The 12,441-nt window shown below is 41.8% G+C and overlaps 1 protein-coding gene across 15 annotated transcripts in view; it reads left to right on the top strand.

Annotated features, from left to right (window-relative positions):
- Nucleotides 1-12,441, top strand: part of CLEC16A (C-type lectin domain containing 16A) — a 188,536-nt gene that overhangs the window by 91,385 nt on the left and 84,710 nt on the right. For all 15 annotated transcript variants that reach the window (XR_010613641.1, XR_010613639.1, XR_010613635.1 and 12 more), the window contains one exon: nucleotides 11,817-11,952. Coding sequence is in view for 6 of the 15 variants with exons in the window: in XM_065683850.1 (XP_065539922.1) it covers nucleotides 11,817-11,952 (136 nt within the window). In the remaining 9 variants the exon portion in view is untranslated. The remainder of the gene's footprint in view (nucleotides 1-11,816; nucleotides 11,953-12,441) is intronic.

Here is a 12,441-nt window from a genome sequence, read left to right as displayed (position 1 = left end):
GTCACTACTGAACTGGTTTATAGCAGCTTTTGGGGTGGGAAGCCATGTGAGTTTTTCTGCAGCTGTTTTGAACATGTCTGGCTGTTGAAACCACTGTGACCGTGTTCTAGTAAATGCCTCAGTTTCTGTTCATCAGTTCCCAAGATGCTGCAGCTCAGGGAGTCAGTTATCTTTTTATGAGACAGCAGGTTTCACTTTCGGGTTCTTGGATTTGCTGCATTTCCCTGATGCAGGGAAGGGTAGGGCATTTGTTTAAATAGAACTTTTCTGCTCAAGTTTTAAAACAGAAATAGTAATCTAAAATCATTCTGTTTTGTTCAAATAAATAAAAACTTGCTTTTATGAAATAAAAAGATGGACCTCTCCTGATTTCAACATGCACATTTTATTATTTTTCTCTTTTAAAGACAGTTGTTTAGAAATATCTACTGCTGTGACATTTTGCACTTGGCTCACAATTTAAACTAACTTTTATAGCCTTTTATTTCTCAGTGCAAAAACTCTGAGCAAACCTTGGTTTGTCCTAGGGCCGTCTCTTTGTCTTTCCCCTCACGGCTCATAGGTACAACCTGATTCATTCTCTTTGAGTGAGTGGATGGAAATACTGATGTAGTCATAATTGCAGGAGGAAGCAGATAGAGAAAAAGGGTAAAAGCAGAGACAACTTCATTAGGAGAAAACAGTAGATAAGCTTTGGGATAAATAATGAAGTAAAAGTGATCAGGTAGGATAAGGGGCAAAGGCCTTACTTGAATATGGACAACCTTGTTCTGGAAAATGGCTGATGAAGAATGGATCACAAGAGACCAAATGCTGCAGAGAAACATATCCACTGGTGCTTAACTATAAACATTCTACCTCTGCCACACTGATGGCATTAGCAATAATTCAGAACTCTATTATAATCCCACCCTTAGACCCAAAGCCAGCATGCTGTCTGGAGAGCTGCTCAGCTCAACACACAGTATTTAAAATCTTTAGAAGTAAAGCCAAAAGCTATCTCTGGAGTTAGGAACATTTTCAGGACAGAACGATTGTTGAGCAGAATTGCACATTCATGATCATAGTTTTGAATTTAGGCATCTTAATTCTGCCATAATCTCACTCCATAAAACTGTATTTGTTGCTCTATATGCTGTTTTTTAAAAATGTCTTATGAGAATGGAAACATCCTGTGAAAGACAGACATGAACTTAATTCATGTAAGTCTTACTGATTGTATAAGCTAAGAAAGAGCAAATATACATAATACATGCAGAGAGCAAGAAAGATACTAGTACTACCCATCCCCATGCTTTAGTTTGTCTTAATTTTAATGTTCTTTGGAACAAGGTGAAATAAATATCTGTGTAACACATAGTTGTACCTGAAGGACTGCAAGCAAGTAGCTAGAGAACTTAACCTTATACTGTAATGCACCATCAACAGCAGGCAGGAAAGGCAATTGTGAATTTGCTTTGTGTTCTGTTTTTTCTTCTCCATAAATTCTTTGTAAATCAATCCCTGGTAAAGAGAGGAACTACAAAATGAGGCAGTCTTTTGAAACTGTACAATGCTTCTGTCAGTGGTGCATCAGTATTTATTCAGGAATTATTTTACCAGAAGTAGAGGTGGGGGTGGGAGGGATACATGCCATATTACTCCCTCACAGAAAAGAAAAATCAATCCATTCTCATAAATAATATACAAAATTCTCAGCAAGATCTAAATTCAATACACTTAAGATGTCACCAGGGTTCTAGGCCTGACTGGCCAAAGAGCTGGCTGGGGAAAGGCTTTATTCAGTTCAGTTGCTGGCAAAAGCTGGGTGGACATGATCATCCTCACTATCTACTGCAGCCCCTGAGAGAGAACAGTTTTACTCTCTGGACAGCTGAACAATCAATCAGTGGCTGCAGTAGGACTTGTGGGGGAGGGCAGAGGGTTGCTCCTGCCTACTTACTCTAGGAGATTAAGCAAAACATCCAGGTGAATAGACTCTAATGGAAGGTTTTCTACCTTCAACTGAAAGAATGCCAGACTTGCATAAACACAGAAATTATCCAGTTTAATTCCAGAGTTGATGTGCAGTGATTTAACACTAGAAGAAGTTTAATCGTCCAAAAGCTTTAGTGTTCAAATTAAAAATTGCAGCAGGCCTTGTTTACTGGGGTTGGGAGTTTTTAACCTGCAAATCTGTTAATTGTACCATTTACTACCTGCCTTGCCACTTTTCTGCTGTATTTGCAGAGCAAGATGACTGAGCTACAGGTTGTTACGAAAAGGCCATATACAATGCCAATATATTTAGTTGTTTTCTGGATAACTGGCTAAATCAAAACTTGAGTACATGAAAAATGGCAAAATGTTGGCTTTTTTGCCCCTCTTGGCCTTCAGTGCCTTTATCAGAAATTTCATTGATAGCTCCATAGCCTTGTTTCTGATGTTTACTTTTAATTTATGTCTTATAATGTTGTAAAAGCATGGGAATTTAAATCTAGCAGTATAAGCAAAGTCAGTAGATCTTAGGTTTTCCACCAAGTGTAGTTAATTTTTCTGTAGATTCTCAGCCTAATTGCCTGTGATGGCAAACTAGGAGCACATGGGCTACTTAAATGGGTATGTTCAGGTGTTCCTCAGTGACCCTCCTTTGAGGGCTAGCTTGTGGGACTTTGGTGTTTTGGGGGTTTTTATGATTACTGAAGTAAGCTTGTTGCTATTGGTGCTGGTCCATTTGTGGTTAATCTATTGTTTATCAACATAAATTGTAATACGGCAAGATAAAGTGATCCTTAATATTCCATGGCTAATTAAGAAAGAGTCAGGGCACTCTGCCTCTTGGATGGTGAGCTACATCTCCCTGTGATTTTATCCTGCATTTCTGAGCTCTGCCTCAAGTCTTGTGTAAACTGCTACATTGATGTACTTTTAGCTCCCTCCCTGTCTCAGCATGTAGTGGCCTAGCCTCCTACTACTATCATGCATATATGTGCATGCACATACATATGTATGCCAAGAAAGCCATCCAAACACATCCCCATAGCACTCTCCACCATCTTCACCGACCTTTATTTAGCTTGCTCTCAGGGCAGGGAGCAGTATGTCCTATGGCTGGTTAAGAGCTAAGTAGATGCTGGCCATTGCCTCCCATGTATGAGGTGGGCCATTGCAGACAAATCTAAGTTGAGCTATTTCTGCTTTTTCCTTTGGGATTAGATGAGTAGTGAAGAATGGTTTCCCCTCTCTTCACAACTGCAAGTCTTCAAAGGAATGGAGACAGCAGGTAATGCAGGCATTTCAAGCTTTGTAGCAAGCTGGAATTAACCGATGCATTGAAGCCTTTGTGGCAGGAATAGGAAGCAGAAGAGACAGTGCAATCACATGAATTTAATTTTCTTCAAAAATCAAGACCATAAACCAGTAGGCTTTGGCAAAATACTGCTGTGTGTGTAAGCAGCTGCCTAATTTAAAGCAAAGGAGCAGTTCCACTGAAATTTCCTGGCTGTCCTATGGAACTGCAAATCTGCCTCTACTGGATTTCTTCTCCAGCTGTTTTTCTAGCCTAGATACTCCTTCTATAGTTAGCTAACACTTCCTCCTCCTTCTTCACCCCCCCCCAAAAAAAAAAAAAGCAAATAAACCCTCCATTGTCATTTTCTAGAAATGACTATGTTGCAGGTGGTTTTAATACCAAGTGTCCTTTTGTTTAGAAATTAAACCCTCTCCCTTATCTCCAGGCTGCCAGATCTGTGAATAATGGACTTTTTTTCCCTGTACTAGAAACTTGTTTTAAAGCTATTCAAAGAGTCTTTGGCAAATATTTCTCTGTCAGGAAGTCATTGAATAAAGACCGAAGTTGCTTTCCCCCTGAGTTTTTTGTCTCCATTGCTTTTTGCCTATAAATAACACAGAGATAGCTAGAAAGGGAAACCTTTTTTGAGAGCAGCTGTTGTCATCTGGCAGCTTCCCAGGAAGGCCCTATTGGCTGTAAGTCATTGCTGAGCTTCCTGAAGAAAAAGTTAATGTTAGTTTAAAAAAAATAATTAAACAAAACAAAACAAAACAATAAAACAACCCAAAACCTATCTTGTGTTTGCTGTTTAAAGGGGAAGGAACAGAGAATGTTTTATTGGCTTGTATAAGCAGGCATGGACAGACTTTAATGCTGCAGCTGAAAGCACTTTTCAATCCCTTCTATCACTGGAGATTATGTAGAGCTAGGGATGATACTTACTGTCAGATAGACAACAGCCATGCAAATGGGCAGCCAAAGCACAGAGAACAGTTATAAGGTTTTTGCCTGTGCAGTGAATTCCAAGTGCTGGGAGCAGAAACTTCACAGAATCCCAGACTGGTTTGAGTTAGAAGAGACCCTAAAGCTCATTCAGTTCCAGCCCCCTGCTATAGGCAGGGACACCTTCCACTAGAGCAGGTTGCTCCAAGCCCTGGTCTTGAGCACTGCCAGGGATGGGGCAGCCACAGCTTCTCTGGGCAACCTGTGCAGTGCCTCAGCACCCTCACAGGGAAGAATTATTCCTTATACATAATTTAAATCTCCCATCTTTCAGTTTAAAGACATTGCCCCTTGTCCTGTCAGATTTACTCCGTGCATCTGCATGAGACTGTCTGTCCCTTGACCCTGTGCTTCAGTTGCAATGCTGCAGTTAAAATGAGATTCCCAGCAGACCAGAAAGTCGTGATGTTTACCTGTAGCTACAGGATATGTCTTTTGTGTTACTGACACTGCCTCTGTGCTCAAAAACAATACAGCAGAAAACTTACGGGCCTATATGCAGACCACAAAATACAAATTAGCATTGATGTAATAGTTGAAAACAGCAGGTCAGCTTACTGCCAGTAGTTACTTTTACTTCCCCATGCCTAACAACTGAAGTTGCACAATAATCTCTTCTGGCCAGCTAGGCATCCAAAACACACTGACTACTTCTCTCATATACTTGTCCTGTTGTTTTCTTAGTTGCTGTTTTCTGAAATACTGTTCGTTTCTATTCATGCTGGTTTTCTGAAATAGCCTCACTGGGTTAGTATTACTTCATCATGTATTAGGATCATAACAGCAGCAGTTTTAAAGATTCTTGAATTCAGAAGCTCCTAGTAAGAGTGAAATAGAATCATAGAATCATAGAAGAGTTAGGGCTGGAAAGGACCTCAAGATCATCTAGTTCCAACCCCCCTGCCATGGACAGGGACACCTCTCACTAAACCATCCCACACAAGGCTTCATCCAACCTGGCCTTGAACACTGCCAGGGATGGAGCACTCACAACCTCCCTGGGCAACCGATTCCAGTGTCTCACCACCTAACAGGAAAGAATTTCCTCCTTATATCCAATTTAAACTTCCCCTGTTTAAGTTTTAACCCATTACCCCTTGTCCTGTCACTACAGTCCCTGACAGAGTCCCTCCCCAGCATCCCTATAGGCCCCCTTCAGATACTGGAAGGCTGCTATGAAGTCTCCATGCAGCCTTCTCTTCTCCAGGCTGAACAGCACCAACTTTCCCAGCCTGTCTTCATATGGGAGGTGCTCCAGTCCCCTGATCATCCTCGTGGCCCTCCTCTGGACTTGTTCCAACAGTTCCATGTCCTTTTTAAGTTGAGGACACCAGAACTGCACACAATACTCCAGTGAGGTCTCACAAGAGCAGAGTAGAGGGGCAGGATCACCTCCTTAGACCTGCTGGTCACGCTCCTTTTGATGCAGCCCAGGATACGGTTGGCTTTCTGGGCTGTGAGCACACACTGCCGGCTCATGTTCATTTTCTCATCGACCAGCACCCCCAAGTCCTTCTCTGCAGGGCCGCCCTGAATCTCTTCTTTGCCCAATCTGTAGCTGTGCCTGGGATTGCTCCGACTCAGGTGTAGGACCTTGCACTTGTCGTGGTTGAACTTCATAAGGTTGGCATCAGCCCACCTCACAAGCGTGTCAAGGTCCCTCTGGATGGCATCCCTTCCCTCCAGCGTATCAACCGGACCACACAGCTTGGTGTCATCGGCAAACTTGCTGAGGGCGCACTCAATCCCACTGTCCATGTCAGCGATGAAGATGTTAAACAAGACCGGTCCCAACACCGATCCCTGAGGGACACCACTCGTTACCGGTCTCCAGCCAGACATCGAGCCATTGACCACAACTCTTTGTGTGCGGCCATCCAGCCAGTTCTTTATCCACCGAGTGGTCCATCCATCAAATTGATATCTCTCCAATTTAGAGAGAAGGATGTCGTGTGGGACAGTGTTGAACACTTTGCACAAGTCCAGGTAGATGATGTCAGCTGCTCTACCCCTGTCCATTAGTTCCGTAGCCCCATCATAGAAGGCCACCAAATTGGTCAGGCAGGATTTCCCCTTAGTGAAGCCATGCTGGCTGTCACCAAGCATCTTGTTGTTTTTCATGTGCCTTCACATGCCTTCCAGGAGAATGTGCTCCAAGATTTTGCCAGGCACAGAGGTGAGACTGACTGGTCTGTAATTCCCCAGGTCTTCCATTTTCCCTTCTTGAAAATGGGGGTTATATTTCCCTTTTTCCAGTCCTTGGGAACTTCACCTGACTGCCATGATTTTTCAAATATGATGGCCAGTGGCTTAGCAACTTCATTTGCCAGCTCCTTCAGGACCGGCGGATGGATTCCATCAGGTCCCACGGACTTGTGTGCATTCAGATTTTGAAGATGGTCTCGAACCAGATCCTCTCCTACAGTGGGCCCAAGGTCTTCATTCTCACAGCCCCTGCATCTGCTTTCTAAGAACTGGGTGGTGCAGTCAGAGCCTTTGCCAGTGAAGACCGAGGCGAAGAAGTCATTCAGAACCTCAGCCTTCTCCAAATCCTGTGTAGCCAGTTCTCCCGAAAGCTTCCTCAGGGGGCCTATGTTGTCCCTAGTTACAATGGCTTTGTGAAAATGGCTTCCTTACAACTTAAAATGTTAAAAAATGAAGTACTAAAGTTGATTACTTCTTAGTCAGCTGGATTTTACTGTTTTTTCCTCTTCTTTGCCTAGATAATATAATGCAGTGGTCTTAGCACTCAAAGCAGCCATTGAAGTTAATGAGCTTCACACCTTCTCTGGCCTCTCTTTATTGCACAGAAGCTTACCTTGGATTTCCAATTAGATATGTGAATGCTCCGTCCTTGGCGGTGTTCAAGACCAGGTTGGAGAGAGCCTTGGGTGACATGATTTAGTATGAGGTGTCCCTGCCCATGGCAGGGAGGTTGGAACTAGATGATCTTAAGGTCCCTCCCAACCCTAACTATTCTATGATTCTATATTACTATAGATATAATAAGATTATATTTCTTTTTTTTTTAATGTAAATATAGGAGGAGCAAATCACACAAACCTACTCTGCATTTTAGACAGTCTTCTAGCCTGAAAATAACTCTCTTTTTGTAGTAGAGCTCATGGTAAACTTAGATAATTGTTTCTGTGCTCCAGGAAAGAAAAGAAAATTGAAAAAAGTAACAGACTTGGAATCACACAGTAAACATTATGTTGATGGTGAGGCTGTAATTAGATTCGAGCAGAGTCAAATAGTAATTCTTGTTTGAACTTGAATTCTTTGTCCAGTGCTCCACATTAAAATTTAGAATTCTGAAGCACAAGAGTAAGTACTTGCATTAAAATCAAATCTCTATATCCATATGATGATTTATGCCCCAGTACCTTCAAACTCCTAATGAGTTCTGTAGAGCTCATCTCAAGTTTGCCTTTCCATATATCTTGTCCTTAATATGAAGACAGCCTTATACCAACTGCAGATGTTTCCATGCAGTCAAGGACCCAAGCGCTGTGAAGGTTTTCTGATTACAATAGATTTCTGATTATACCTAATAAGATTCAACACATAAAAGCTCTTACTGGGGAACAAGGAGGCCATAGAATCCATACAACAGAAGGGCACGTACCAGTGGTTATGTTTAGAATCAACTAGAGGGAGATAGTGGCTCGCAAGAGCCATATGAGCTGCCACCTCTTTTCTTCCATCTATATAATCTTTTCACCATACCCACGCCATTCACACTCTGATGCCTACACCTTGAATGCAGCAGTAAGATGTTCCCCATGTTCTCTTATACCATATTTTCCCAAGGCACTTCTAGTCACCAGGGTAAAGGGAGGAGAATTGGAACCTAGATGAGATGGAAGAAGGAAATAATAGTCTGAGATGAGAAGTCTCTGGAGAAGGGTAGGCTCATCCTCATATCCAGAAGGTAAACAATTTTAAGAGGATGCCTTGGGCTGCCACTTGATGTTTGAGCTAGAGGTTTCCAGTGCTAGTGAAATTGAAGGGGACTACAGTCTTGACGGGTATCTGGTGTGCAGGAATGTGTGTGGATTAGCCTTAACAGTAAGGAATATATTCAGCAGAGACTTTGTTAACATAAAAATACAGAGTCTTTCATGATTTCAAAATTAAATCACTGCTGCTTCCTCCTTCCTGGTTAATATCACCAAAATTCCCTAGGAAATATTTCCCAAAGAAGGACTTTACCCGCATGCTGTTTCTGCTAATTGTTTTCATTCTGTGAAATGAGCAGATTATTACTTGCTCAAGTGAAGCATTTGGAAACTCTGAAGTAGTATTATCTGATTCATCAGAAAGCGAAATTTGCTTTTCTTAATTGCTGTTAGGTAATAAAATGTAACTGTATAGGCTTTCAACCAAATCCTCAGTCCATGATAAGCAAATATGGCAAAGCCAGGGAATAGTTGGCGGTTTAGACAGTCTTTTCCTGGAATGATAAGGCAATAGATTTCTTTGTTAAAGCTGGGACGAGTCAGGGTTTGGTAAGGGTGCATGACGCTGCAAGGTCAACGCTGAGACATGCAATTGCATTTTAGGAACATAATACCCTGGCTGTTAAATGGAAATCATAAGCTAGGACCAACACTTGATTATCATAAGGAAAAGGATAAAAATAAGCCACATTTTCTGTTAACTTCTCAGGAAGTCACTAAGATGAAGCCTGTAAGGGAGAAAGTTTCCTTTCTGCAAGCAGAGCCACGACAGGAGCATTCCTTTCAATGCTACTGCAATCCCTTGCCAGAGAGAAAGACTTTACCTGCCCACTTCTGAGGCTGAACTCAATATAAGCATTATGACTGGGGGAGGAGAAATGATCCTGTTCTTCATAAAAGAAAGTACTCTGTGTATACTGCAGTCAGCCTCAGGATCCTTCTGGCTCTGATAAGCTTCTGTGTCTGCTGAGGGGTGAACCTTCCTCTCAGTGTGTGAGCATTCCCTGGGCTCCAGCTGCCCTTTAGAGGCCACACAGATACTCACGAGCTGTAACTGCATTTGCAAATGTAATTTGGAGGGGGGGAGAAAAGGAGGGATGAATTTTGAGGCATGGGCTAATTTTCTTCTGTTTTGGGTTGGTTTGGGTTTTTTCTCCTTTTTCAGTTGGATAAGTAAGCCAGCAGAAATCACAGAGAGTAATGCAAAGGAACTGAAACTGTGCCAGAGATACTGCTGGAAAGTAGAGCACACAAGCCAGTTCAGCCTATATAAATATGAGATATGTGCATATCTCTCTTTTCAACAAAGCATTTTATCCAAAGCTAACTAGAGGGAAACTTCTGCGAGACAGAAGGCAGCAAGAAGCCAGAGGGGAGTAGGACTGGGCACAGTGATCACGAGACCATGAAGCTCAGAAAGCTACTGAGAGAGGCTTTTAGAGGATATCCTGTAACTTCTCAAAGAAGACTTACCTGCCTCATCCAGCATACCACAGTCTAGCTGAGCTCTGCTGTGCAGCAAAATACCAATGAGCAAACAGTAAGCAAATAATCTCAATTTGAATTTGAAGTACATCCTCAGACTAGTAGTTTGGGATAACTAATTAATAAGATAGAGTGAGAGGCATGAGAACATTCCTTAGAGAAGATCTTGTAAAACTCTTTGTATGTGTCTGCAGTCCGTTAGGTAAGCTTGTTTTTCCCCATCATATAATGTGTAAAGTTTATATAGCGTCCTAAGAGCTGGAGAGCTTTGGTTCAGACAAGCACAGGTTAGAAAGTTATCAGCCAAAACTGTTAAAAAGTTCTTTGACTTTCACCTAGGACAGTTCTACTCTCCTTAACATTCTTTCTTCAGTAGATTCACTGAAAAGAATTGAGCTGCTTCTAGTAATCTTTTGAGTAGAAACTGGTGCACACAAACTACTAAGCAAAGTTAGAGAGCAGCTTGTTACAGACTGTCTTGTTGTGAACTTGATATTGTGTACTGTGCGAACTGTTTCTCAGGAAGGAGCCTTCCAGCATGGCAGCAGAGGTCTAGCTGCTTCTGTTAAAGTCCACTGAAAACATCCCACTTAGCTCTGATTTCACGTATGCCAGACACTGTTACGGTATCTGAGGGAAGTCCTGTAAAACCAACAGGACTTACTTCCTCCTGACTTAGTGGGAGCTATTGTATCTTGTTAAAGAAATCAGTAAAAACTGTGTAGTTCCTGCTAAATTAAGGTTTATCTGGTTTGAACTGATCTGTGCTGACCACACCACTGAACACTAGAGCCTGTGCTGATGTTGGGTTCAGCACCCTCCACAGTGCATAGTTCAGGCTAAGCTCATGAGGCTTGTTTCTCTACCGCTTGATGATCCTCTGACTGCTGTCTCTTATCCTATGGCTAGTCTATTAACTTCCCTTAAAACCAGCCAGTCTGTGGCCATAAGATTAGGTCTGTGGCCATTGGTTAAAAAACTAGGACGCTGTTCAGACAATTGCAAAAAGCCCTTGTTAATAAAGTGGTGATCATGCAGCACTTGAGTGTCCCAAGAAGACAAATAGATGTTACATCCCTAGCCAGCAGAGATCTTTTTTTGCAGAGATCTTTTCATGTTAAAGGCATTAGTAGCTGGATGAAATTCCCCTGGAAACTAGTACAGGCTTGTTATCCAAACATTTCTAGATATCTTTCAGATATATCCATTTACATATTTTTGTCTTCTCAGCCTGGGCAGTGCCCATAAGTTAATTTTAAAGATAATTACAATTTTTGGCTCTCTAAACTTTCTTTGGGAGTAGAACTGTTTCCTGAGAAGTTTCATAGAATGTTTGGCACCACAGGATATAAAACACTTCGTATGTGGTCTAATTTTGGTGTGTGTCAGCGCTTCCAAGCATCTACTCTGCTGGGATTGTGTTGTGTAGGCATTACCATCCTGCTTAAATACTGCCCAGATCAAGCTATTTACTGGTGCTTTTTCTTGGAATTAGCAGTGTTTTGTCATATTTATCCTTATACATTACAGAGAGCAAGGTATGCTACCAAGCAACCTGCCATGAATGCTGTAGAACAGAATACAACTGTGATACAACTCTTAAGATTCTGAGCTAAAATTCTGTACCAAGCAAGACCAGGGAGAGGAAAGGCCTGTGAAATCTGGAGAGGTTAAAGAAAAAAGTAAATAAATAAATCATTATAAGACAGCCAATAAGCTGTTGCTGAAAACAACTGTGTGGAACCACCCCCAAGACGCAGGATGCTCAGCAATGTCAGATTGAAAGTAAGTGGCAGATGACCCACCAAAACGTCCAAACCCTCGTTGACTAGTACTTGAAAGAAATACGAACTATAACATATAAAAACATTTGGGCTCTATCATTGCTGGAAATATTTGTTGTATAGCAGTTACCACAAGGAGTTGGTTCCTCACAGTCTGTCTCTGATAAGAGAGAACTCTACCTATAGGTAAGTCTGGAGGTGTACAGCACTCTCAAGTACTTCGCATTAGATCCACCTTTACTGATTTTCTCAAAGTAACTTTGCCTCAGGCAAGCTTTTTTCATTCTTAACATCTTTCTTACTTCTTTACAGTTCCGCGTATCACTGGAATGAGTTCTCATCTCCTGGGAAGAACAAATTTCACTGCAATTCAAGACATCTTCATAACATCGTACTGTATGTCAGATTCAGAGGTGCTGTGTCCTACCAACCCAAGAGACTTCAGCCAGTAAGTGTGTTTCTTGTTCCATACTGCACTGTCAGTGGTGTGAAACCTGACTCACCAGGTTTTTTATGTCTGCTGAGTGCCTGCTGGATGCTGCCATCCTGTTGAATCAGTTGCCTTTCTGAATTCTGTTTTCATCCACTTCCATTAGAATTCACACAACATGGGAGTTTCTGGTTGTAAAACGGTCTGTTGCGATGAGAATTACAAAATCTACCAGTCCCAGTCATGGCATTCACCCACAGATGTTTCTGTTCTTTGTCTGTTACGATTAGGTTTGATACTGTGCTACACAGAAAGGTGATTGTTATGGCTGACAAAGGAACTATGGGGGGGAGGGGGGTGTATGTATATGTGTGTATATATATATATATATATATATATATATATAAAGACACAGGTGAATGGGAAATTTGTTTCAGTTTCTATTACTTTGTGCTTTTGGATCCTGCCCTTGCCAGGAATTAAGTCTTTAAATACTGAATTGCAAAC

The sequence above is a fragment of the Lathamus discolor genome, chromosome 6, assembly GCF_037157495.1.
Source record: "Lathamus discolor isolate bLatDis1 chromosome 6, bLatDis1.hap1, whole genome shotgun sequence".
NCBI classification, from domain to species: domain Eukaryota; kingdom Metazoa; phylum Chordata; class Aves; order Psittaciformes; family Psittacidae; genus Lathamus; species Lathamus discolor.
The sequence above is the reverse complement of the archived record's forward strand: the minus strand, read 5'-3'. Positions and strand labels throughout refer to the sequence as shown.